Source organism: Rana temporaria, chromosome 12 (assembly GCF_905171775.1).
Source record: "Rana temporaria chromosome 12, aRanTem1.1, whole genome shotgun sequence".
Taxonomy (NCBI): domain Eukaryota; kingdom Metazoa; phylum Chordata; class Amphibia; order Anura; family Ranidae; genus Rana; species Rana temporaria.
The window spans coordinates 103597889-103625485 of record NC_053500.1 but is presented as its reverse complement, the minus strand read 5'-3'; the positions used below and the strand labels follow the sequence as shown (position 1 = coordinate 103625485).

At 47.7% G+C, this 27597-nt stretch overlaps 1 protein-coding gene across 11 annotated transcripts in view; it reads left to right on the top strand.

Moving 5' to 3' along the window:
• LOC120918448 (exocyst complex component 7-like) overlaps positions 1 to 27597 on the top strand; it is a 93974-nt gene that overhangs the window by 50043 nt on the left and 16334 nt on the right. For 6 of the 11 annotated variants that reach the window (XM_040330020.1, XM_040330018.1, XM_040330026.1 and 3 more), the window contains 4 exons: positions 7551 to 7589; positions 24301 to 24366; positions 26887 to 27007; positions 27085 to 27180. In XM_040330020.1, coding sequence (XP_040185954.1) covers positions 7551 to 7589; positions 24301 to 24366; positions 26887 to 27007; positions 27085 to 27180 — 322 coding nt within the window. The remainder of the gene's footprint in view (positions 1 to 7550; positions 7590 to 24300; positions 24367 to 26886; positions 27008 to 27084; positions 27181 to 27597) is intronic. The other 5 variants (XM_040330024.1, XM_040330022.1, XM_040330028.1 and 2 more) reach the window with 1 other exon arrangement.

Genomic DNA, 27597 nt, shown 5'->3' with positions numbered 1-27597 from the left:
AGGTACCAATAAGTAGCAGGTGTGCCTCGGTATTGTACCATGGCATCAAAGAACAAGCCAGAGGGTACAAAAGGTGGGGATTCCCCCACAGAGTCTGAGGTCTCGGACAGAGCTATGCCGCTGCTTTCCCCACAGGGAGCCTTTGGGCCATCGGGATCTGGGGCTGGAGCTGACGCGAGTCAACCCAACCCTAAGATGGTCACGGAGGAGGTGTTGCTCACCTCTTTAAATGAGATGCGGAGAAGCATGGGAGAAATGATAGCCGCAGCTATGCGGGGTAGTAAGCGGAATAGATCTCCGTCACCCGTGCGCGGACCCTCGGAAGAGGAGGTCCTTTCCTCTGGGGAATTGGACGACCTCTTGGACAAAGACCAAGTAGGTTCAGGGATCGAAGATCCGGATACAGAGGAGTCTGGGGCAGTCTCCCTGAGGGAGAGCTGGTGGATTCAAGGCTTGACGGACTTGGTCCATAAGGCATTCAACCTGCCTGTACCAGATCTCCAGGTATCGACGATTTCAGCTTTGGGCTCACTGAGGGCGCCTCAAAGCAGTGCTGTGTTTCCGATCCATCCTCTATTGGAGGGAGTCTTGTTCCAAGAGTGGAACAAACCAGACAAGGTGTTCTTACCACCTAAGAAATTTTCTGTCTTATATCCTATGGAAGAAAAGTTTTCCAAGAGATGGGCTTCTCCTGCAGTAGACGCAGCCATCTCATGTGTTAACAAATCGTTAACATGCCCTGTAGAGAACGTACAGGTTTTCAAAGATCCAGTTGATAAGCGCTTGGAAGCACTACTTAAGAACTCCTTCACTTCTGCAGGGGCAGTAGTACAGCCAGCCGTGGCTGCGATTGGAGTCGCTCAAGCTTTATCAGATCAATTTAAGCAGATGCTTGAACTTATTCCTGCCGAGCAGGCAGAAGAATTTTCGGATGTCCCTAAGGCCATATGTTTTACGGTAGACGCAATCAAGGATTCCATCCAGCAAGCGTCACGTTTATCGTTATCCCTTATCCATATGAGAAGACTCTTATGGTTGAAAAGCTGGGAGGCTGAGCCCCCATGCAAGAAGCTCCTGGTAGGGTTCCCCTTCCATGGAGGACGGCTCTTCGGAGAGGACCTAGATAAATACATTCAGACCATTTCAAGCGGCAAGAGTACACTCTTGCCAACTAAGAAGAAGGTTCAGGGGCCTGCGTTTAAACGACAGTCCTCCCCTGGGCAGGGGCCCTCTAATGCCAAGCAGTATCGACGGCCTCCTGCAAGAGCAAACTTCGGCTTCAACAGCAGATCAGAAGGACAGGCTGTTAGAGGCAAGAGGCAGTGGTTTCGCAAGCCAGCAAAACCAGCCCCCAAGTCTACCTCATGAAGGGGCGCCCCCACCCACGAAGGTGGGGGGAAGGCTGCGACTCTTTTCGGAGATTTGGGAAGCCAGCATTCCCGACGAGTGGGTACGGTCTTCCGTGGCCACAGGCTACAAGCTAGAGTTCCTAAGGTTTCCTCCTCCTCATTTCCAGGAGTCGAGGATTCCAAACGATCTGGAGAAAGGAGCCGCATTAAGATCGGCTCTAGATCATCTACTTTCCCAGGGAGTAATAGTAGAGGTACCAGTCCTGGAACAGGGGCTGGGTTTCTACTCCAACCTAATGGAGGCTACGGCCCCCCGGGTGTTCACGAAGGTTCTAGCTCCAATCCTAGCCAAGCTAAGGATCCAAGGGGTCACAATCCTAGCATACCTGGACGACCTCCTAGTCATAGACCAATCGTCTCCCGGCTTGGAGCGAGCAGTGGCCCTCACGGTCCAATACCTCGAGAGGTTCGGCTGGGTCCTAAATCGAGAAAAGTCAGCATTCCAGCCCACAAGGCAGTTGGAATATCTCGGCATGAGATTAGACACAGAACAACAAAGGGTGTTCCTACCTCTGAGGAAGGTCAAAGCCATCAAGGAATTAATCCTACTGGTTCTAAGCAAGAAGGAACCGACTATTCGCCTATGTATGAGACTACTAGGCAAGATGGGGGCTACATTCGAGGCGGTGCCATACGCCCAGAGCCACACTCGCATCCTGCAGGCAGCCATCCTGTCAGCATGGAGCAGAAGGCCACAGGCCTTGGATATCCCGTTGCCACTCTCATCAAGAGTCCGGCAAAGTCTGTGTTGGTGGTTAGACCCTCAGAATCTACTGAAGGGAAAGTCTTTCAACCCAGTGGCTTGGAAGATAGTGACCACAGACGCCAGCCTGACGGGCTGGGGAGCGATTGTGGATGGTTCCACTCGCCAAGGTATTTGGGCAAGGCCAGAGAAGCTTTTACCCATCAACATCTTGGAGCTCAGAGCGGTTCGACTAGCCCTCAGGGCTTGGACGTCGAAATTGCAGGGGTTCCCGGTGAGAGTTCAATCAGACAATGCCACGGCAGTGGCATACATAAATCACCAAGGGGGAACCAGGAGTCAGGCCGCTCAGAGAGAAGTGAGCTTGATTCTCCTAGGGGCAGAGGCTCATGTGCCCTGCATATCGGCAATATTCATTCCCGGAGTGGACAACTTTCAGGCGGACTTCTTAAGCCGCCAGACTCTATTGCCGGGGGAATGGTCTCTGCATCCACAAACCTTTCAAGCACTCTGCCAAAAATGGGGAGTGCCGGACGTGGATATCATGGCATCGAGACTCAACAAGAAGCTAGACAGGTTCATGTCCCGCTCAAGGGATCCGATGGCCTGCGGAACCGATGCTCTGGTTTGCCCTTGGCATCAGTTCAAACTTCTTTATGCGTTTCCCCCGCTCCAGTTACTACCCCGCCTGCTGCGCAGGATCCGGGTGGAGCACATACCAGTCATCCTGGTAGCTCCAGCATGGCCCAGAAGGGCATGGTACTCACTAATCTTAAGGATGGTAGTGGGAGACCCTTGGACTCTTCCTCTACGGCCAGACCTGCTATCGCAAGGTCCGATCCTCCACCCTGCCTTACGGCATCTAAATTTGACGGCCTGGAAGCTGAATCCCTGATTCTCAGGGGTAGAGGTCTGTCTCAGAAAGTAATCTCTACCCTAATCAGAGCCAGGAAACCGGTCTCTAGGGTGATTTATTACAGGGTCTGGAAGGCCTATGTAGGCTGGTGTGAGTCCAAGCGATGGCTTTCTCGCAAATTCACCATTGATAGAGTTTTAAGTTTTCTCCAGCTAGGAGTGGATAAAGGATTGGCATTAAGCACAATCAAAGGACAGATTTCTGCTCTGTCAGTGTGGTTTCAGCGGCCGCTGGCCACCCACTCGCTGGTTAAGACCTTCCTTCAAGGGGTCTTACGTATTAAACCTCCAGTTAAATCCCCGCTTTGCCCGTGGGATTTAAACCTTGTTCTGTCAAGTTTACAGAAACAACCGTTTGAGCCGTTGGCTGAAATTCCTTTGGTTTTACTGACAAGGAAGTTAGTATTTTTGGTCGCCATAGTTTCCGCAAGAAGAGTATCGGAACTGGCGGCCTTATCCTGTAAGGAACCATATCTTATTTTTCACAAGGACAGGGTCGTTCTCCGCCCTCATCCTTCCTTCCTACCGAAGGTTATATCCAGTTTTCATTTGAACCAGGATTTGGTATTACCATCCTTCTTCCCTAAACCTACTTCCAGAAAGGAAGGGTTGCTGCATACCTTGGATATCGTCAGGGCCATGAAGGCCTATCTTAAAGCTACAAAGAAGATCCGGAAAACAGATGTGCTGTTCATATTACCGGATGGGCCCAAGAAGGGGCAGGCAGCTGCAAAGTCCACCATTTCTAGGTGGATTAAGCAATTAATCACTCAGGCCTACGGCTTGAAAGGGTTGCCTCCTCCAGTATCATTAAAGGCTCATTCTACTAGGGCCATGGGCGCCTCCTGGGCAGCACATCACCAGATCTCTATGGCTCAAGTTTGCAAGGCGGCAACCTGGTCTTCTGTCCACACGTTTACAAAATTCTACCAGTTGGACGTAAGAAGGAATACTGATACAGCCTTTGGGCAGGCAGTGCTGCAGGCTGCAGTTTGAGACCCTCGGATTCCGGGGGCTCCTCTTTTTTGAGTTAAATTTAAAATTTAAGATTATTTTTCTCAACTAAGTTGGATTTATTATGATTTGAGTATTTCTCTAAATTAAATCCTTTTGTCTTGGAGATGTTCTCCCTCCCCTCATTGTGAGCATTGCTTTGGGACATCCCACATAGTAATGAATATGCTGCTCTGTGTCCCGTGATGTACGATAAAGAAAAAGGGATTTTTTAATACAGCTTACCTGTAAAATCCTTTTCTTGGAGTACATCACGGGACACAGAGCTCCCACCCCTCTTTTTGGGGACCATTTTGGGAGGCATACTGCTTGCTACAAAACTGAGGTACTCCTCCTATGGGAGGGGGTTATATAGGGAGGGGCATTTCCTGTTTGAGATTGCCAGTGTCAACACCTGAAGGTACTCCATATAACCCACATAGTAATGAATATGCTGCTCTGTGTCCCGTGATGTACTCCAAGAAAAGGATTTTACAGGTAAGCTGTATTAAAAAATCCCTTTTTTGCTGGGTAAGATGTCAATGTGGAGAGGGACAGGTGGGGGATAGGTGGAGTTCTGTAGTCCAGAAGATGAAAAACAGTCAGGGTGACAAAACTGCTTGGGATTTCTCTGCAGCAGAAGCAACATTTTAGACTGCTGCATGAACTTGGCAGCTTACTAGATTTCTGTCGGCTTCCCCAGGTATTTTTCTGTAATTGCAACATTTTTAAAGGAATAAAACATGGGGAGATGTGCATGACAGACATGCACTTTACATATACATTTTAAATCTGCATTAAGCTTTGAACCCATAGTGCCAGCATCTGACATGGGTGTGTAAATTGCTTTAAATTGTCTGTTATTGTTACGTTTTATTCTTTTATTGCTTTTTTGTATCCCTTTATAACGTATTTTTTTTTTGTCCAGATGCAGGAAAATTAAATGATGTATTTAAAAGTATAAAGTAGAGGCATTGCATATTCCTTTTGTGGCAGTAAGGCATCCTGTCACAGTGATAGGCCAAATGGAATTTGTGGGAGAGGGAAGGAGTAAGGCAAGCTTTGACACTACCAGGGTGTATCAGTCAAAACAGCCTAGCATTCAGGTGTAACGGCAGGGTTTAGAAGCTTGTGCAGTTATATGTTGGCACCTCTTGGTGCTTGAACATTATACTCGACAACCTTTCTGAACATGGCATGGGTCAAGTGCACCTGTGCCCAGACTATGGACGTTAAAGTAGTACTAAATGCTCAGATTTTTTAATTATTACATTTTATGGCACCCTATTAAACATTTCTGTGTACATAGGTAGCTCAGAATACACCTGCACAAACACTTTCTGAGCTAAATGTACACTGCTTCTGGCTCTAGATCTCAGAATGCAACTTCTCTGAACTTCTGGGCAGGGGGACACGTTCTGAGCATCTGTTATGGACTGTTCTGAAGGAACCGTGCAGGAGGGACAGGAAGCAGGAGAGTGGCTTGCTGCCTGGCTATCTTTCCATGGAAGAATGCAGCGTCTGAAGGTGAGAGCCGGAAGCATGAAACGCATAGATGGCTCGGATGGAGAGGCATCTTAAATGCAGAGAGCGTGGCCAGCGCTCAGGGGACCATCTGCTACAGGTAGAACAGAAAAGTAATGGAGAACAAGCTTAGATTTTAGTGCCTCTGTTGCAAACGTTGAAGACAAATTCCTCCAAATGCCTATAGTTAGAGGTGAAAGGGGCTTGTCCAAGTGCATTTGCCGGCGTATAAGACGACCCCCTATTTTTCCAGGAAAAATGTTGGTTTTGGGATATACTCGCCGTATAAGACTACCCCCTTCCTACTAGTCTGTCTGGAAGCTGAGGGGTAGCCAGAACAACCGCTGACAGGAACAGGCATTTTTCAAATCTCACTGTGCCATTCCATGCCTCACTGTGCCATTCCATTCCATGCCTCACTGTGCCATTCCATTCCATGCCTCACTGTGCCATTCCATTCCATGCCTCAATGTGCCATTCCATTCCATGCCTCACTGTGCCATTCCATTCCATTCCTCACTGTGCCATTCCATTCCTCACTGTGCCATTCCATTCCTCACTGTGCCATTCCATTCCTCACTGTGCCATTCCATTCCATGCCTCACTGTGCCATTCCATTCCTCACTGTGCCATTCCATTCCATGCCTCACTGTGTCATTCCATTCCATGCCTCACTGTGCCATTCCATTCCATGCCTCACTGTGCCATTCCATTCCATGCCTCACTGTGCCATTCCATTCCATGCCTCACTATTCCATTCCATGCCTCACTGTGCCATTCCATTCCTCACTGTGCCATTCCATTCCATGCCTCACTGTGCCATTCCATTCCTCACTGTGCCATTCCATTACATGCCCCCACTGTGCCATTCCATGCCCCCACTGTGCCATTCCATGCCCCCGCTGTGCCATTCCATGCCCCCGCTGTGCCATTCCATGCCCCCGCTGTGCCATTCCATGCCCCCCCTGTGCCATTCCATGCCCCCGCTGTGCCATTCCATGACTCCACTGTCCATCACATGCCTCTACTGTTCCGGCCAAGACGATCTCCCTACCTTATTTTTTTGCTGCGGACATCCATGTTTCAGGCTGCGGGCATCCATTATTCAAAAGCCACGCTTCCTCCTCAGACTGTTCCGTGATAGGCAGAACACTAATTTTCCCAGCGGGGTCTCTGTTCAGTGTTCCGCCTATCATGGACGTCCTCTCGTCCAAGGATGAGAAGGCATCCGTGATAGGCGGAACACTGAACAGAGGCCCTGCTGGGAAAATGAGTATTCCGCCTATCACGGAACAGTCTGAGGAGGAGGCGCGGCTTTTAAATCATGGATGCCCGCAGCCTGAAACATGCATTTTTTTGCATCCAAAAGGTTGTCTTATACGCCGGAAAATACGGTACTTGTTTGGAGTCTGCAAATACTTTAGTGTTTATAGTCTGGGCACAGGTGCACCTTAAACTCTCGAATTAAGATCGGTCTATTAGGACTACCCTAGGGGCCAGTACAAGCAGTTTCATCCAGGTGTTAGAGGTGTTTGTGATCAGGAGCCATTATTTCCCATTTTTCTGGGTAATCTCTGTGCTGCCTGTATTGCACTTCAGCCTGTTTAGTGTGTCACTGGAGAGAGGGCAGTGTGTCCCAGCATTACTAGAGAGAGAGTGGGCAGAGGTCCTCACACCTTTTATTCTTGAGGAGGCATCTGCCAAACTGTGGAAGTTCTCAAACTTTATTATCAGTGTCTGTCCGGTCTTATCTTCATTTCTGTTTTGTTCTTTTAAGTTTTTATTTTATTTTTGTAATCACGTTCTACTACATTTCTTGTGCTTTCCTCCACTCACTTCCCTTTGAAGTCCTACTGACTTTATCTACTTTTGTAATTTTTGCTTTGTATCTTTAATATTCTTCTTTAACTGAAGTAAACTGATATTCTGTTCCTCCTCTTGTTGTTTTGGCCCTTTGTCTTCCTCCTGCTCCTCTTTCTTTTCTTGCTCTCTAACACTGCCAATAGTTCTTGGGGACACTTACAATATTCCTATTGATCCCAGAGGTAAGCAGCGTAATACTTCTAGGTGTTCCCCTTATCATAGTTTTCCATGTGTGTTTAGTTGCAGCATGATACTTCAATCTCATCACAAAGTCAAGTAACTTTCATCAGCATAAAATATTATTTCCATTTTTAAACCAGTGTCTTTATTTTTCACAACTGCACCCATGAAGTATGACTTCAAATGAGCACAATATACTTATTTTCTAAGAAAAAATGCAACCTTCTGTTTCAGTTACAATTGCTTTTATATCATGTACACATTTTCCGAATGCAGCTTTCCACTTTTCAATGTCATTGGTAAAATAAACTGTGTTTTAATTCAAGACATTTTGTTTTAGGAATGTGCAGCACTAAATATTCCCTCTTCTTCTTGACCACATCCGAGTATGTTGGTTTGGAGACCCAAGATGTGAAGTGTATTGACTGGTTCGTCTCCCAATACTATAACGTCCATCATTTAAAGCGGAGGTTCACCCAAAAATCCACTTTTTGACATTAGCTGTAGCATACTGCTAACATCTGCAGTATGCTGTTTTTTTTTTTACTTGTACTTATCGTTATATGAGCCCTTGTTTTCCGGCTCCGAACGGGGAATCCTGCGGGGAATGGGCGTTTCTAAGCGAAGAGGAGTTGATTGACGGCTTCTAAGGTGCGTCTTGGCCTCTGTTTAATCTTCAACTGCCATGATGCTGCACATGTGATCAGTTATGACACCAGCCATTGGATGGTTTGACAGTTTGGTTGAGAGCACAACCAATGTGACAGTTAGCATTCCCGGCATGCCAGGAATGTAACTGCTTTTTCAAACTGTTAAATTGATGGATTTACTTCCGCTTTAAGGATGCTGGAAAGTTCATTTTGAGGGTGAACCTCCGCTTTAAGCAAAGTGGTCTGTGCATGGTTCTAGAAACAGACAAGGTTGGCGATATTACAAACAATGCCAAAGAAGTGTGGGTAGTATATGCAATAGAAGACTAAAGCCGTGTACACACGATCGGTTTGTCCGATGAAAAACGTCTGATGGGCTTTTTTTATCAGACAACCCGATCGTGTGTGGACCCCATTGGTCTTTTTTTCATCGGTGTAAAAAAAAATAGAACATGTTTTACATTTTTCCTATGGATAAAAAAAACGATAGGAAATTCCGATCGTCTGTGTGGAACTCCATCGGAGAAAAATACACGCATGCTCAGAATCAAGTCGACGCATTCTCTGAAGCATTGAACTTAATTTTTCTCGGCTCGTAGTAGTGTTTTACGTCACCGCGTTTTGCAAGACTGATGAAAGTCGGCTTCATCGGATTTCTGACGAAAAAATCCATCGGCTCCCTGATGGCAGGCTGTGGTGCATGCTCAGTGCAGTTGTGATCACCCAGCGCATGCACAATACAGTAGAGATTGCCCCAAAGCTTCCTGGGATGTGTGACATCAACATAACCCAGGAGGCCTTGGGTGGTACATCTTTCTTGTTATAAAGCTGAAAATATGAATCTGGGTCCTGCAAAAAAGGATTAAGCATTACAAAAAAATGTAGTATTCGGTTGTGTAACTTGGGGAGGAGGTACAGTGCCTTGAAAAAGTATTCACACCCCTTTTAAATTTTCAACATTTTGTCATGTTACAATCAAAAACGTAAATGTATTTTATTGGCATTTTATGTGATGGACCAACACAAAGTGGCACATAATTGTGAAGTAGAAGGAAAATGATAAATAGTTTTCAATTTTTTTTTAAATATCTGAAAAGTGTGGCGTGCATTTGTATTCAGCCCCCCTAAAACCCATTTCGTATTGCAGACGCTATAACGTTAAAAATAGCGCCTGCAATCCGCCCTAAAAGTGCTGCTCTATTGTCTCCAGTGTGAAAGACCCGGGGGCTTTCACACTGGAGTGGAGCGCTAGCAGGACGTTAAAAAAAAAAGTCTTGCTAGCCGCATCTTTGGAGCAGTGAAGGAGCAGGGTGTTTACCGCTCCTGCCCATTGAAATCAATGGGACAGCGCGGCTATACCGCCCGCAATGCTGAAGCAGTGCATTGTGGGCGGTTTTAACCCTTTCACAAATCCGCCCATAGTGTCAGCGGTAAAATAGCAGCGTTTTACCGCCGACGCTATGGTGTGAAAGTGGTCTAAGTCAATACTTTGTAGAACCACCTTTCACTGCAATTATAGCTGCACGTCTTTTTGGGGATGTCGCTACCAGCTTTGCACATCGAGAGAGTGAAATTTTTGCCCATTCTTCTTTGCAAAATAGCTCGAGCTCTGTCAGATTGGATGGAGAGCATCTATAAACAGTAATTTTCAAGTCTTTTATCACAGATTCTTAAATGGATTTAGGTCTGGACTTTGACTGGGCCACACATGAATATGCTTTGATCTAAACGATTCCATTGTAGCTCTGGCTGTATGTTTAGGGTCGTTGTCCTGCTGGAAGGTGAACCTCCGCCCCAGTCAAGTCTTTTGCAGATTTTAACAGGTTTTCTTCTAAGATTGCCCTGTATTTGGCTCCATCCATCTTCCCATCAACTTTTGACCAGCTTCCCCCGTCCCTGGTGAAGAAAAGCATTCCCACAACATGATGCCGCCGCCACCATGTTTCACGGTGGGGATGTGTGTTTAGGGTGATGTGCAGTGTTAGTTTTACGCCACACATAGCAGTGTGGTTTTAGGCCAAAAAGTTCAATTTTGGTCTCATCTGATCAGAGCACCTTCTGCCTGCTGCATTATGTGCAGACAGTAATAAGACCCCACAGACAACAGTAAGTGCTGCCATATAGGCCAATTGGCACTTGGTGTATAACCATTGTTATTATTATTATTATTATTATTATTATCATTATTATTATTATCATTTATCCTCTTCCCAATCCCTGGTCTGTGGGGACATTAGCTGATTGCACCGCGCATAGACTAAGGGCCACAAAGGTGTTTGGTCCATATGTACTTCTATGGCCGGCCCATGTATGGGCGGCGCTGTAGATCCAACGTATTCCAGGCACCCTGTTAGGGCGGTAGACATGATTGTTGATACCGGAAGCAGTGGGTGAAACGCATCTAACGCCGCTTCTGGGGCATCTACTGACATACACATAGCACATCGATGGGGCGGTAGTGATGTCTGCCGACACCGGAAGTGACTGGTGGAACGCATATTCTTCGCCACTTCCGGGTATGCGGTCGGCATGCGTCCCACGAGAGATGGGATGGCAACTCTACGGTGATGACATGGTGAAAGAAGGCTCAGTGGCAGATGGCAGCATGGGATCCCGAACGCAGACAACTCCCACCCACACACTGTAGGTAGCTATTGTAATCTCCTCTGTATACATACTGTGGATAACTGTGTAGATGGAATAGTGGTCTAATAATGGTGTAGTGTAAACTGAAGGGTTAATTGTATGCCCCTGTGTGGGGGTAGTGGCCTGTAGGGGGGGGGGCGTAGTCCTAGACATGCGACTACAACACTCACACACACTTTTATGAAGGGGGTCAGAGAGAGGTCAGGATACTACCACTTTGGCTCTGAAGAAGAGGGCTTGCCCTCGTAACGCGTAATGCCCCATACAGACGACCGAACATGTCTGCTGAAACTGGTCCGCGGACCAGTTTCAGCAGACATGTTCGGTCGTCTGTACAGCCGAGCGGACAGGATTCCACTGTACATTTGCCCGCCGGGCCTTTTTCCAGCGGGCAAATATTTCTAAACATGTTTAGAAACATGCCCGCTGGAATCCTGTCCGTCGGACATGTTCGGTCGTCTGTACCGACCTACCGTACATGTCCGAGCGGCCGCCATCCCTCGCATGCGTCGAATGACTTCGACGCATGCATGGAAGCATTGAACTGCCAGGGCCGCGCACGTCGTGGCGACGGCACGGCCTCGTCGCCGCGTATCGAGTACGCGCGGATTTCTGTATGATGGTGGGTACAGCCATCATACAGAAATCTCCGGGCAGACATGTACGCTGAAAACGGTCCGGCAGACCGTATTCATCGTACATGTTTGCTCGTCTGTACGAGGCCTAAGCCGTATTATATGTCGTCTGGACTCTCCGGCTGTCTGGTTCCAGTGGAAGGCCTTCAGGACGGAGTGGTGTATACGCTTGTATTTTAACCTGTTTTGTGAGTAGCCTTGATCTTTGTACATTTTTATAATTAAACCTTGTCATCGGTAATACGCAAGGTCGGTGCTCCCCCTTTTTTTCCTTTTTTACATTTAGGTTTGCAGTTGTGCCATACACTTCATTTCCGGATGATTGATTGAACAGTGCTCCGGGAGATGTTCAAAGTTTGGGATATTTTTTTATAACCCAACCCTGCTTTAAACTTCTCCACAACTTTATCCCTGACCTGTCTGGTGTGTTCCTTGGCTTTCATGATGCCGTTTGTTCACTAAGGTTCTCTAACAAACCTCTGAGGGCTTCACAGAACAGCTGTATTTATACTGAAATTACTTTACACACAGGTGCTCTATTTACTAATTAGGTGACTTCTGAAGGCAATTGGTTCATCTAGATTTTAGTTAGGGGTATCACAGTAAAAGGGGCTGAATACAAATGCACACCACACTTTTTAGATTTTTATTCGAAAAAAATTTAAAATCATTTATCATTTTCCTTCCACTTCACAATTATGTGCCACTTTGTGTTGGTCTATCACATAAAATCCCAATAAAATACATTTACGTTTTTGGTTGTAACGTGACAAAATGTGGAAAATTGCAAGGGGTATGAATCGGGGCTCAAGTCCTGCGGGAACGGGTGGGAACTGAGTTCCTGCACTTTTTTTCACAGCAGGAACTCAGTTCCCTTTGCAGGACTAGAGCAGCTGAGCCGCCCGAGCCAATCCTTCACTAAGCGGCGATGCCCAGCTCGAAGCAAGTTCTTTCTAAATCCTGCGATAACTCGCAGCAGACCTCCGCAATGTCTCCTGGGAACAATGACAAAAGCTCCCAGGAGACATTGCGGCATTGAAGAAGTGACGGAATACCCGCACACTACCCGATGAATCCATATACAGGAAGCGGCCAGTAACATAAAGGATTACTAAGGTACAGTGGATCGGGGAAAAAAACATGCGGTTTAGTGATTATGCATATCGGCATATTTTTTTATTTTTTGGGTGGGGGAGTGGATCTTGGGTGGGAGTTCCCACACTTTTTTCCCCAGGACTTGACCCCTGGTATGAATACTTTTTCCAAGGCACTGTAAATCATGCAATATGATGAAAAACGATAAAGGCTTCTGTATAGCAATTTTTCTATTTTTCCCTTTCTGACTAAGGCTTGACCTGCTGCTGTAAAGGCACAACACAAGCACTAGAGGGCAGTGCTGCACCTTCCATAGTATAACACTTCTATTTATAACTTTGTTATTGCAGCATTTATCTGGGTTTAGGAGATTATAGAGAAATCTGCAATTTGCCAGCTTTCTACCATTTGTTTATTTTTTAACATTTATTTCACCGGAGGTTAGAAACAACATTTGAGGTGTGTCTTCTATACTACCAAGAATAGAACATTGACAGCCGTTAATAAAATACGTCAGTGTAGTTGTCATAGGAACAGCTTTGACAATTATTGGTGACGCTCTTACACTACATAAGACATATGCTCTATAAATGATTTTCTTGTTCTACTTGCCGTGTTTTATAGATGGGGATAATGAATGCCAGACAACCTCCTGACGCTTATTACAATGTGTATAAAATAAACACATTCTATATGTATCAGGTTATTTTTTTTATTTTTTTTGGAGAAGTACTTGTATCTTATTTTTATAGTTTTCTTCATTATGCCATTGAGGCTCTTGTTTAATAAGGTTGTGTGCAATGCCCATTTTATTTACCACCTACACTTATTAACCACTTGACCACTGGGCACTTAAACCCCCTTAATAACCAGACCAATTTTCAGCTTTCGGTGCTCTCACATTTTGAATGACAATAATTCGGTCATACAACACTGTAGCCAAATGACATTTTTGTCATTTTTTCCCCACAAATAGAGCTTTCTTTTGGTGGTATTTGATCACCTCTGCGGGTTTTTTTTTTCGCTATTATTAAAAAAAGAACGAAAATTTTGTAAAAAATTTTTTTCTCTTTCGTTCATAGACGGACACAGCCTTCATTGACCTTAGGGTTATGCTTCTTCCTACCAGGAGATTTAGGCAGAATTCTACAGCACTTAAGGTGTTAAAAACTTTCCTTCATGCCGCTCCTCCCAGGGGGCGTGGCTCCCCCAGGCATAACCCACACCCTGCTCCAGCAGCTTCAGTTTGTTTCTGCCTAACCGTCAGGAGAGTCAGGCTCTCTCTGGAGTCCTGGACTCTGGAGTTTTTTCTTTCAAATTTTTTTGCATCTTGCAAGTTTTTTCCTCGCTTTTTTATTTTATTTTTATTTTTGAATCCTGCGATTCTTCTATCAACAGCCGACTGGGTGACAGGCTGGGTCCTCGACCCTTGTAGTCCCCCCAGGTTCGGCCTTCGAGCGTGTGCCGGCCCTCAGCTCCGCTTTGGGACGTCCACGACAGGCCCCGTTGCTCCAGGGGCGGCCGGGGAACTTCGGTTCTAGGGCACACATATGACCGGTCTCTATGGCCTTGTCACAGTGTGTCTGGCTGACAACCATGCCGTTCGCGGACGTTGGTTCTGTCTGGGATACCTCCAGCCGGGTAGTCGCAGGACAGGTAAGTAGTGGCCCCTTACTCAGGTAAGTGGTCTGGCTGGAATGTTTTCCCTTGGGAGGTCGACTGAGGGTTTTTCCCTGCTTTCCTCTCTCCCTTATTCCTTCCCTCCTTTCCCCTTTGGGTGACGGCTGTGCAGGTTTTTTTTTTCCCTGGGGCTCATTTTTTTCACTCGGGTATGGCTGGGGCTGTTCTGTGTCGCTGCAGGGGACTGTGGTGGTCATTCTGGGCATTTTTGTGTGTGCTGTGTGCTGTTTTAGTGTACCGTCTTTTTTGGGTACAGTGTCTTTTTAAAACTGCGCAATGGCGGCCATTTTGCCGGAGCCGCGCTTGTGTTATTCGGCGGCCATTTTCTTGTGGCCGGCGCCGTTTTCAGCACAAGTTCGGCCTCTAGTGGCCGTTTCGGCGGGGAAAAAAGACCGCGAATCCTCTGAGGGAACAGACGCAGCGCTGCAGCTTCTCCTCAGCACACACTTGTCCTTTACAGACAGCGCTGTACCAGGGGGGTGGTGAGTCTTAGGGGGCCCCATACTGTGCTCTAGCGGCCGGGAGGTGACCTGTGGGGGACTTTTTTCCTGCCATTGGCAGTGGGGGTGACACGGCAGCTGCAATATGGAGCCTGAATCAGGCCCCTCATTCCTCACAATGCCGGAATTAACCCTTAGCGCCCCTTCCCCTGCCACATCTGTTGAGTTGGTGTCGGCTGTCCTGGAGTCTTTTCTCACCAGGTTTGAAGCTGCCAGTGCTCGGTTGGGGGGTAAAAAGCGCCCCCCCCCCGGAGGCTGTTTCTGGGGATGTCTCTGACGCAGAATCTGATAACGCTGTTGCTGCTTCTGGTTCTGTCATGTCAGAGGATGCGGGCTTAACCCACATGGACAGCGAGGATGACTCTGCTGCGGAGTCTGCTGACAAGGAATTTGTTGGAGCTCTTATTACTGCGGTACGTGAGACTCTTCATTTAGAGGATGTGGCGGAGACACCAGCGGTGTCAGTTCCTTTTGGATTCCGCAAACCACCGCGTACCGCTAAGGTATTCCCCTGTGTTCCTTATTTGGACAATATGTTATATAAGGAATGGGATACACCGCAAAAGGCTTTTACTGTTCCTAAAAGCTTTGCTACCCGTTACCCCCTGGAGGAGGACTTTTTAAAAAAAGTGGGTCACTCCTCCGTCGGTGGACCCTCCTGTGTCCAGACTGAGTAAGGCTACTATGTTGCCTGTGGAGGGGGCTCCTGCTTTCAAGGACCCCGCTGATAGGAGAGTGGAGGCCGTGGCCCGCTCCCTGTTCTCGGTGGTGGGTTCGGCGGTAAGGCCGGCTCTGGCCGGAGCCCTGGTTGCTCAGACGCTAACTGAAAGGGCGAAGCTCCTGCTGCAGGAGCTGGAGGTCCAAGGTGCTTCCGAGTCCTCTAGGGACCTGGCTGAACAGTTGATTCAGGGTCAGAAGTTTCTCTGTGAGGCGGCTATGGATTCGATTCCTTTGCTTTCCAGGGCTTCTGTCTACGCAGTGGTTCTGCGCCGCCTTATATGGCTGAAGTGCTGGTCGGCTGACCAGTCCTCAAAAAAGGCCTTGGTAGATTTGCCCTTTAAGGGCGGACGGCTTTTTGGGGCATCCCTGGATGACATCATTAAGGATGCCACTGTAGGTAAGAGCACCTTGCTCCCTCAGTCGGGGAAGGGTAAGGAACCTCGCCGCAAGCAAGGTCCTACTTTTACTACCCCTAAGCGTTTTTTTCGTGCGCCCAGCGCGGCTGGAAAAGGTCCGCAAGGTGCAAAAGCCCCTGCTGCCGGGCGTAAGCGCCCCTGGTTCAACAAACCAAACAAGCCTGCGGACAAGCCTGCTTCCGCATGAAGGTCTGCCCCCGCCCGGGTCTCGGGTGGGGGGACGGCTTCACAACTTCGCGGATCGGTGGAATTCTCTTCTGACCGACCGTTGGGTTTGCGAGGTGGTCGCCTCGGGGTACAAGATAGAGTTCCTCTCTTGTCCCCCAAACAGATTTTTTCCATCCAACCTCCAGCTTCCTCCGGATCGTCGGCTAGCCCTGTCCGGGGCTGTCCAGGATCTTCTGGACAGGGGGGTGGTTGTGCCGGTTCCCTCGCTGGAACGGTTTCGGGGGTTCTACTCCAATCTGTTCGTGGTCCCCAAGAAGGGATGGGTTCGCCCTGTCCTGGACCTAAAGGCCCTCAACTCCTTTGTCAAGGTGCAGCGATTCAGGATGGAGTCGGTCCGTTCTATCATAGCGGCCCTCCACCAGGGGGACTTCATGGCGTCCTTGGACATCATGGACGCATACCGCTGGACAGTGGTCATGACGGATGCCAGCCTCTTCGGCTGGGGGGGCGTCTGGGGCACCCAGTCAGCCCAGGGGCGCTGGACTCAGGAGGAGTCCCGCCTGCCGATCAATATCCTGGAGCTCCGAGCGATTAAGCTGTGCCTTGTCAGGTGGTCCCTGGAGCTGCAGGGCCGTCCTGTCAGGATCCAGTCCGACAACGCCACGGCCGTGGCGTACGTCAATCATCAGGGCGGCACAAGAAGCTCGGCCGCGGCGACGGAGGTCGCTCACATACTACGGTGGGCCGAAAGGTCCGTTCCGGCTCTGTCGGCGGTATACATTCCGGGAGTTCTGAATTGGCAAGCCGACTTCCTAAGTCGCACGACTCTGGATCAAGGGGAGTGGTCTCTCCACCCGGAGGTGTTTCAGATCCTGTGCCAAAAATGGGGCACTCCAGACGTAGACCTTCTGGCGTCCCGTCTCAATCGGAAGGTGCCACGGTTTGTGGCCAGGTCAAGGGACCCGTGGGCAGACGCGTTGGTGGCTCCCTGGGGTCAATATCGCCTGATTTACGCCTTCCCTCCTCTAAGGCTCCTACCCCGCCTGCTGCGCAGGGTGGAAGCCGAAGGGATTCCAACGATCCTGATCGCCCCAGATTGGCCGCGTCGCTCTTGGTACGCGGACCTGGTACGTCTGGTGGCAGACGCCCCCTGGCGCCTGCCTCTGAGGGAAGATCTCCTGTCTCAGGGCCCGATCTTCCATCCTGCTTTACGGTCACTGGCTTTAACGGCGTGGCTGTTGAGAACCAGGTACTGAAGGACCGGGGCCTGTCGGGCCCGGTAATCTCTACCACGATGCGTGCACGGAAGTCCACTTCTCGAAAAATTTACCATCGTACATGGAAAGCATACATCTCTATGTGTGAGGAAATGAAGTGGCACCCCCGTACTTACGTGGTGTCCCGGATCCTGCTGTTCCTACAGCGGGGAGTGGACCAGGCTCTTGCCTTGAGCACGATCAAGAGTCAGATTTCTGCTCTGGCTGTTTATTTTCAGCGTCCCGTGGCAGCGCACTCTTTGGTTCGCACGTTTGTGCAGGGGGTCCGGCATGTGGCCCCCCCGGTGCGCTCTCCGCTACCTTCTTGGGACTTGAACTTGGTCCTCTCGGCGCTTCAGCGTGCCCCCTTTGAGGACATTCGGGAGATCCCCTTGCTGACTTTGTCGCAGAAGGTGGTCTTTCTGGTAGCTATTACCTCTATCAGACGAGTGTCTGAACTGGCGGCCCTGTCTTGCAAGGCCCCCTACTTGGTCATCCATCAGGATAAGGCAGTGCTGCGCCCGCGACCTTCTTTTCTTCCGAAGGTTGTTTCGGCCTTTCACATTAACGAGGACATTGTTGTTCCATCATTATGTCCTCAGCCGAAGAACCCGAAGGAAGCCGTTTTACATTCTTTGGATGTGGTTCAGGCCCTTCGAGTTTACTTGTCGGCGACAGCTCCGTTCCGGAAGTCGGAGTCGCTGTTCGTGTCTGTGTCCGGTCCCAGTAAGGGCCTGGCAGTCTCGTCGGCCACCATTTCCAGGTGGATCCGACAGGTTGTGCTTCAGGCCTACGCCCTGAAGGGGCGGGCGCCTCCCTTTCGGGTCACGGCGCATTCGACCTGGGCGATTGGAGCCTCCTGGGCTTTCCGACACCAAGCCTCTGTGTTACAGGTGTGTAAGGCTGCGACCTGGTCGTCGGTCCACACTTTTTCAAAATTTTATAAGGTGGATGTGAGTGCATCTTCTGATGCCTCATTCGGCCGCAGGGTGTTACAGGCGGCAGTTTAAGGTTGGAGTTCCTCCGTTGAGTAACTCCGGTTTTGTTTGGGGTGTAACCTGTTTGCTGTGTGTTTTTTTCCCACCCCTCGTTTTTTGACATTGCTTGGGGACGTCCCTAAGGTCAATGGAGGCTGTGTCCGTCTATGAACGAAAGAGAAAAAGGGATTTTTGTACTCACCGTAAAATCCATTTCTCTGAGTTCATAGACGGACACAGCACCCACCCCTCCTTGGTTTGTACTGCTTGTTACGAACTGAAGCTGCTGGAGCAGGGTGTGGGTTATGCCTGGGGGAGCCACGCCCCCTGGGAGGAGCGGCATGAAGGAAAGTTTTTAACACCTTACATGCTGTAGAATTCTGCCTAAATCTCCTGGTAGGAAGAAGCATAACCCTAAGGTCAATGGAGGCTGTGTCCGTCTATGAACTCAGAGAAATGGATTTTACGGTGAGTACAAAAATCCCTTTTTTTTCTTGCACTGATGGGCACAGGTGGCACTGATTGGCAAAGGTGGCACTGATGGGCACAGGCGGCACTGGTGTGGCTCAGATGACACTGGTGCAGCACTGGTGTGGTTTAGATGACACTGGTGCAGCACTGGTGTGGTACAGGCGTCACTGGTGTGGTACAGGCGTCACTGGTGTGGCACAGGCGGCACTGATTGGTACTGATGGGCACAGGTGGCACTGATGTGGCAGTGGTGGGGCACAGATGGCGCTGGTAGGGCACAGATGGCAAACAGATGGGGCACTACTGGGCACTTACATTTTGTCACTAATCTCTCTCCTCTTCTCTCACGCTGCAATGGTGTGAGGAGAGGAGAGAGATGACCTGCAGGTGACCCATCCGCCCGTGTTTGTTTACATTTGTAATCGTGCCGTCATTGGACGGCGCGATCATGTGGCAAGGAGCCGCTACCATTGGCTCTTTCCAGCGATCCTTGTTGCTGCGGGTCCCGTGGACCCGGCGAGCGCCGGTGATCGCGTGTGCGGGCGCGCGGGTCTGATTCTCCGGGAGGACGTAAATTGACGCCCTCCCAGAGTTGGGGAACCGCCTTGTAGCCGTATTTCGGCTATAGGGCGGTTACTAAGTGGTTAAACAAAGGCTTCTTTACTCTGCCCTGGGTTTGCATCCTCCTATGGTCTCTCCATCTATATTTACTTAACCACTTAAGCCCCGGATCATTATGCAGGTTAAGGACCTTGCCCCTTTTTCCGATTCGGCACTGCTTCGCTTTAACTGACAATTGCGACGTGCGACGTGGCTCCCAAACAAAATTGGCATCCTTTTTTTTTTTTCCCCGCGAATAGAGCTTTCTTTTGGTGGTATTTTATCACCTCTGCGGTTTTTATTTTTTTGCGCTATAAACAAAAATAGAGCGACAATTTTGAAAAAAAAAATGCAATATTTTATACTTTTTGCTATAATAAATATCCCCCAAAAATATATATAAAAAAAATTGTTTTCCTCAGTTTAGGCCGATGCGTATTCTTCTACAAATTTTTGGTAAAAGAAAATCGCATTAAGCGTATATTGATTGGTTTGCGCAAAAATTATAGCGCTTACAAAATAGGGGATAGTTTTATGGCATTTTTATAAAAAAATGTTTTACTAGTAATGGTGGCGATCTGCAATATTTTTTATTTATTTTTTCGTGACTGCGACATTATGGCGGACACATCAGACACTTTTGACACATTTTTGGGACCATTGTAATTTTCACAGCGAAAAGTGCTATAAAAATGCACTGATCACTGTGAAAATGACAATGTCAGTGAAGGGATTAGCCACTAGGGGGAGCTAAGGGAGTGATTCTTACTGTAGAAGGGCGTGGCTGGACGTGTGACGTCACTGATCGTCGTTCCCTATAACAGGGAACAGACGATCAGTGACAAGCCACAGAGAAGGTTTGTTTACACTCACCTCTCCCCGTTCTTCAACTCCTGTGACCTGATCGCGGGACACCGGTGGCGATCGGGTTCCATGGTCACGGAGCTTCAGACCATGTCACGAGCGCGACTCACGGCTGGGCACTTAAAGGGCAACGTACCTGTATGTGCCCAGCCATGCCATTCTGCCGACGTATATCGGCTTTAGGTGGTCCACAAGTGGTTAACATAACAAACATGTTATACTTGCCTGCTCTGTGCAACGGTTTTGCACAGAACAGTCCAGATCCTCCTCCTTCTTGGGTCCCTCGCTGGTGCTCTTGGCTCCCACCCCCTGCTGAGTGTCCCTCATAGCAAGCTGCTCGCTATGGGACCTCTGGTGGGTGCTCACTCCTGAACCAGCCCTATGTGTCCATAAGACACACCAAACATGGCTCGCTCCCCACTCCCTCCTCATTGGCTGTGATTGGCAGCAGCAGGAGCCAATGCAGCATCTCTCCCCACTTCCCTTTAAGCTCCTCCTCAGCTCTGATGTGTCTTATGAGAGACCACAAAGGGAAGGCTGGAAGGAACAACATCTCCCACCCCGCATTGAGTTGTGCTTTATCTGAGGTCTGTGTTGTGAGGGGAGATTTGGGGGGAGATTATAGGATTTATGGTGGTATTTGTAAAACTAGGGGAATTTGGGAGGTGTTCTGACAGAGCAAGAGGATTTATACTGAGAGGGGGAATGAAGGATCAATCCTGTCAAGGGTGGTGATTTGGATTTCCTTTTTGGTTTAATGTGGCCAATGAGCTATGCAGTCCTGAACCCTGCACTCTGTGCATAGCGCACTCCTGAACCCTGCACTCTGTGCATAGTGCACTCCTGAACCCTGCACTCTGTGCATAGCGCACTCCTGAACCCTGCACTCTGTGCATAGTGCACTCCTGAGCCCTGCACTCTGTGCATGGCGCACTCCTGAGCCCTGCACTCTGTATGTGGCGCACTGCTGAACCCTGCACTCTGTATGTAACGCACTCCTGAACCCTGCACTCTGTATGTAGCGCACTCCTGAACCCTGCACTCTGTATGTAGCGCACTCCCGAAACCCTGCACTCTGTATGTAGCGCACTCCTGAAACCCTGCACTCTGTATGTAGCACACTACTTTCTGTACACTGCTTCACTCCTGAAACCTGTACTTTGTAAATAGCAGGCTCCTGAACCCTGCACGCTGTATGTACCAAACACCTGGACCCTGCCCTAAACCCTGTACTTTGTATGTAGCACACCTGAACTCTGCACATAGCGCACTTGTAGACCTTGCACTCTGTACGTAGTGCACCCCTGAACTCTGTACATAGTGCACTCCTCAACTCTGTACTCTGTGTGTAGTGCACTCCTGAACTCTGTACTTTGTGTGTAGTGCACTCCTGAACTCTGTATTGCATGCCTGAAACTTGTACTCTGTACCTAGCGCACTCCTGAATCCTGCACTCTGTAAATAGTACACCCCTAAGCTTGACACTCTTTGTGCGTCGTGCAATCCTAAAACCTTGCACTCTGCAGTGCACTCTTGAACTCTGTACCTAGTGCTTTATTAAACCCTGCACTCTGTACAAAATACATTCCTGGTATTTAATGCCCACTTTAAGGCCCTCCTACTCTTAGTGTAATTTGGGCACACCCACTATTTGCTGTGGCACACTACCCTGCCCCCCATCTTGGGGAAGTTTGGGGCATGGTTGAGTTACTGCACCTATTCGCTGAGGGAAAAAAAGGCCCGCGCTTTATGCAACCTCTATACCTACGTTATTTTGTTGTGTGGCTAGTGCCATTGCTGTCCTCATTCTAAATGTTCCATTGTCTGCTGTAGCCTCAGTACAAGAACATGCCAGAACAAGCATGCAGCTAGTGTAACCCGAAGAAAGTTAAAACTCTGGATCTACATAGTTGTTTCGAGTCAGTGACCAAGAAATGTAAGCATTTGGATCAGCATAATAGCCAGGCAAAGCTTAATAAAAAAAGCAGCTTAGTGCTGCTGTGCAGTGACGTGCAATGCCATTATGTGCGGTAAAATTCATACCAGTATTGTGGTGTGACTAGGGAACATTGTTTTTCTATGTACCCTCACGGTGACCTACATTTATCTAGTGCGGAAAGCTGCAGGTCACCGCACAAGAGTGTGAATAGGCCCTATACCAAAAAGATAAATGAGGCTTTTATAGGCTTGTTAGGCATGCCTTGCATATTTTTTATCTCCCATTATTTAATACTTTTGATAAGACCAACAAGTGCAAGATATGTAGTCTGTAGGCAATTACATCAATATATAAAAACGCAAAACTTTTCACCCTCCTTATGCGATTACCATTGATCCTTTTTAAAGAATAAGGGAAAGGGGGGGGGGGGTACCCTAAAGTGGCACTTCCGCTCATCTGATTCCACCCCCCTTCCGGTGCCACGATTGGCACCTTTCGGGGGGAGTGGGGGACAGGTATCCTTTCCCACTTTCTGGTGGTGGCATCACGGCTGGGGCTCCCGTCGACGGGCCAGTAGGAGAGAGGAGCGGACCTCGTGAATGCGCACTAGGGGTTCCCGGCGTGGAGCTGTAAGCCTTCACTGCCGGCTTTGCTTACCTGCAATGGCGGCTGCAGCACCCGATAGCTGATAGAGACATCAGCTGTGGTGCCAACTTCGCTGGACTCCAGGATAGGTAAGTGTCCTTTTATCAAAAGCCTAATGTGTAGCTGCTGGCTTTTAATCTTTTTTTTTTTTTGGGGGGGGGGGGGGGGGGAGTCAGAACCCCGCTTTAAGTAATTAAAAAAAAAAAAGGCATCGGGGCATTTCTTACAATGAATGAAGTGTGCCCTTTGTGCTGGTGGCTGCTATGTTCAGTTAACATCTGAAGTCTTCTGCCCCTTACCCCCACAGCAGTGATCTTCCAGTGCTGTAGGGGTATCCAGGGGGAATAGATGGATTGAGGGCTTCAGATTTCAACCCAACACAGGAGCACACAGGAATGGCTGCACCTGTCACAAGTATTTGCCAATTGTTGACTATGCCCACCTTTTCCGAACCCCCCTCCTCCATTCTTAGATTTTGAAATGTTGCTTTCCACAATGAGCCCAGTTTTCTGACCCTCTCATATGCTGTACATCTTTATTGAGGGGATGCTATACATCAGACCTGCACAAAGGTCCATGTGTGTCTAAGGGGACTGTTATTCTCACCCATCAATTTGGTGTACATAATTATTGGTATTCCATTCTTGTTGCATAGGTTGGCTATCAAGACAAATATTGGCAGGATATTATGTATAGTATTTCTATACATTTGTATCTATGCCATGTATAAGTAGAAACATATGAATCTGTTAACTTTTTACTTCCATTTTTAAAGTAGAGTTCCACCCATAAATACAACTTTACAGAAATCAACTTTTTGTAAATCTTTTACTCGCCCCTTCGGCACTGTTTCTATGGGGTCCCTTATATTCTGCCACTTCCTTTCCGCAGCAACTGACGTCATTTGCCTCGGTGCCTGTGCTCGCTAGTGCTCCTGGGAGATGCTTGTCATAATTTCCCAGGAGTCAGTGGGCAGCGCAGAGGGCTAGCATCGCGTTTCCAGTGGTGCGATGTGTCCATACTGCGCATGCGCGAGAACAGGTGGTGCATGCTGGATATTCAGCAGCACCATATTCGGAAGAATATCCTTGTGGGCTTCGCCTGCCCACAAGCAAGATGGGAACGCACAAGAAGAGGAAATATAAGGTACGTTTATAATATAAACTATAGCGCTGAAAATTGGACAAATGAGTGCCGCATTGGAAGACTATGCTGCTAATGGAAGGATTTTTTATAAGCAGTGCTATATGTCGTTGGAACTCCTCTTTAATTAAAATAAAGAATGAATGCGGTATATGGTGAACTTTTCTGTGATTGGACTTCAGAAACAGAACAGCACTGTAATTTCTTCCTTTTAGAGTTGTTGGTATACTGAAGATATATATTGCACACACAATTATGAGAAAATCTAATATTGCCATTATATAATCTGTCTGCTGTATGATTTTCAGAGAGCAGTTCCACTGCCAGCAGCTACAGCACAGAATTTAGCCGACGTCTCCTCAGTACTTATATCTGTGAGTATTCAGCTTGCCCTGCTCATCAGACATGCTCTGTGGGTTTCTTGTTGGTCCTCATTAGGGATGAGCTCAGGCATGTTGGGATCCGAGTTCGAACCCGCATGAGCTATCCCACCAAGAAGCTGTTACTGCTGATAGCCAATCATAAGAAGCCAAGGCATTCCCTGCCCCCACAGCCGCATTTATACAAGGGGCGTGTATACATATGGCTGTGGAGCGGGGAATGCCTCAGCCACTTATGATTGGCTGTCTACAGTGACTGCTTCCTGGCGGGATAGCTCATGTGGGTTCATGTCCAAACACATCTGAACTCATCCCTGGGGCTCATCGTTGAGTGCTGGCTCTTATGTGGATTTTGTGCACATTTTGACAAAATGAGAACTGTACATGGCCATTATTCTAAGAAACCAGTCAAAAGTAGTAAGTTTTCTTGAAATTCTGATTTACTTTGTCTTGCATCTTACCGCTTCAGTGTTTCTTTCTGTTGCTCAACAGCTGCATGCTGTTGTATCCGCATTGACTTGTGTCAGAAAGACAAAACTGTTCAGATACAAAGAAGTATATACGTATCAAAGCAATTTAAAGTGGTTGTAAACTCTTAGATACCACTTTTCCCTACAGGTAAGCCTATAATAAGGCTTACCTGTAGGTACTGGAAATATCTCCCAAACCTGCAGGGTTTAGGAGATATTTGCTATATACTCTTCATCTGAAGACCTCATGTCGTCACGTCGTAGGCAGTGATTCGACGTATCTTATGGAGTATTTAAGACGTGATTCTGAGCATGCGCACTGGGATGCGTCCACGGTACGGCGCATGCGCCGGTCGTTCGGACCATCATTTGCATGGGGTCATGGTTCATTTGAATGGATCACGCCCACCGTCCACCTACTTTGAATTAGGCGGGCTTACACCGAATAATTTACGTTACGTTGGCGCAACGTAGGGAGCGAGTGCTTTCTGAATACTGTTCTTGCCTCTCTGTTACGTCGGCGTAGCGCATATGAGATGCGCTACGCTGGCAGAAAGATGCGCGGCTCTACGAGAATCCGGTCCTATGTATATAAACCCTAAGTCACATTACTTGGTGAATCTGAATGTCATCAATTGTATGCCAAGTGACAGTACATGCATTTTGGCATTTTCCCCATGGCTCTTAATGCAATTCTTCAGAGTAATGTACAGTATGTAAGCTTTAACCCCACCCCTACTCAGTAGCATATACTAACGCTTTCTTTGCACCCCCTGCAGCTCTGTTTAGTGTTAGAGGCTTAGGAAAACATCCCAGGCATGAAGGAGCTCATAACTAACTAATTTGACAGTCAGGCGCCATGAGCAAAATGGCAAATGCAAGTACCAATCAGTGCTGTCACATGCAGGGATTATAGCCCTATGTAATTTATGATTCTAGTAACCCATATCTTTCAAAGGTCTTTTCCTTAGTTCAAGGAACACCTTGAAAACTTGGTGCTAAAGGCACGTAATTGTTTACTTACCTAAGTTCCAATGGTCCAGCGCCTGTGAGGTCCTTCGCTGGTGCCGGCATCTTCTCCCTGGGTTCTTCCAGGGGCTGGTCTCTGACTGTTGCAATTAGCCAGCGCAGGATAACGTCACTTCCGCGCATGCACAGTTCAGAGGATTGCAAACAGTCAGGTAAGTGTACTTTATTGCAGAAGAGATCTTGCATGTCTCTTCTGCAATAATAAACCTAGCTGTTCACAGTTTTATTTATTTAGCTTTAATTATTTTCAATTAAAAACAGAACTAAACCCATCAGTTTACCAAAACCGTTACATTCAAGGCATGCCGTGAATGATAACTGTCCCAGTTGTATGTGCTCTTAGCCGAACTGTCAAGCCATCAAATGATAGGTGTAAAAAATGATTAGTTCTGTTTTAAGGAAGGTAAGTATAAGCTGCTGGTTTGTCCTGCATAGGCAAAGCAAAGGTTCATGCTTGTACATTTTCTGCTATTATGCAGTAAGCTAAGAAGGCTGTCCTGTGACCTTCATGCCGCGTACACACGACCATTTTTCATGACGAGAAAAATGCCATTTTTTAAATTGGTCATTAAAAACGATCGTGTGTAGGCTCCACAGCATTTTTCTCGACGAGAAAAATGGGCATTAAAAATTTAGAACCTGCTCTATTTTTTCTCGTCGTTTTCCACGCCGTAAAAAAAGCTCGTCTGTAGGCTTTGACGGGGAAAAAACGCGCATGCTCAGAAGCAAGTTATAAGGAGGGAAATTTGCATAATCAGCCCAAAGGGTGGCGCCCTTTATAGTGCTGTCGTACGTGTTGTACGTCACCGCACTTTGCCCGAGCATTTTTTATCACGATCGTGTGTATGCAAGGCAGGCTTGAGAGGAATCGCGTCGAGAAAAACGTTGTTTTTTTTTTTTTTTTTTGCATCAGATTTGAAATTGGCGTTCCTATTATGATCGACGCATACAGTGTTCATACATGATATTAGTGACTGCTAACTTTGTGTTGTACCCTTGGCATTTTTGCTCTCAGGTAAAGTCCTAGGAAACCTTCAGCTCAAACTACTGTCTAAATCCAAGATGTACGAGGATCTGGCCCTGGGAGCCATCTTCCTGCACAACAACTATAACTACATCCTCAAGTCTCTGGAGAAGTAAGGGAAGGACTATAGCTGTGAAAACGGAGAATATTCCATCTGCAGGTTGACGGTTTCATGTCTTTGTTTTCTAGGTCGGAGCTCATGCAGTTGGTGTCTGTGACTCAGAAGAACCCTGACAGTTTGTACCAGGAACACATAGAACAGCAGATCCAGACATACCAAAGAAGGTTGTTTTATCACAGATCCAATTACAGTCCCACTCTATAAACCATTCCTTAAACAGATCATTTCCACAGTGGAAAAAGAGAAATGCAATAGATGATGCTCGGGACACAAAAATCCTGGAGCCTAGCCAGCTCAATGCTGCATGTATAAGCAAAACAAATAGAAACCATAGCAGATGTTCCTAATTAATATTCTGTCCTTTAAATAAGTACAATATTCATCAATTATAAAATATAATTGTTTTATTAACCCTAAAGTATAAATTCATCAATTTTGGTGGCTTACAATAACAGCTTATAATAGGATAGCTCAGATCACCCAAGTGTATAGGATATCTATAATGGAGGAAGGGGGGCGCATGCCTGCACTCTTCCAGCACCAATGTGTCTCAGATCAAAATAAGGGCCTATGTCAGGGGT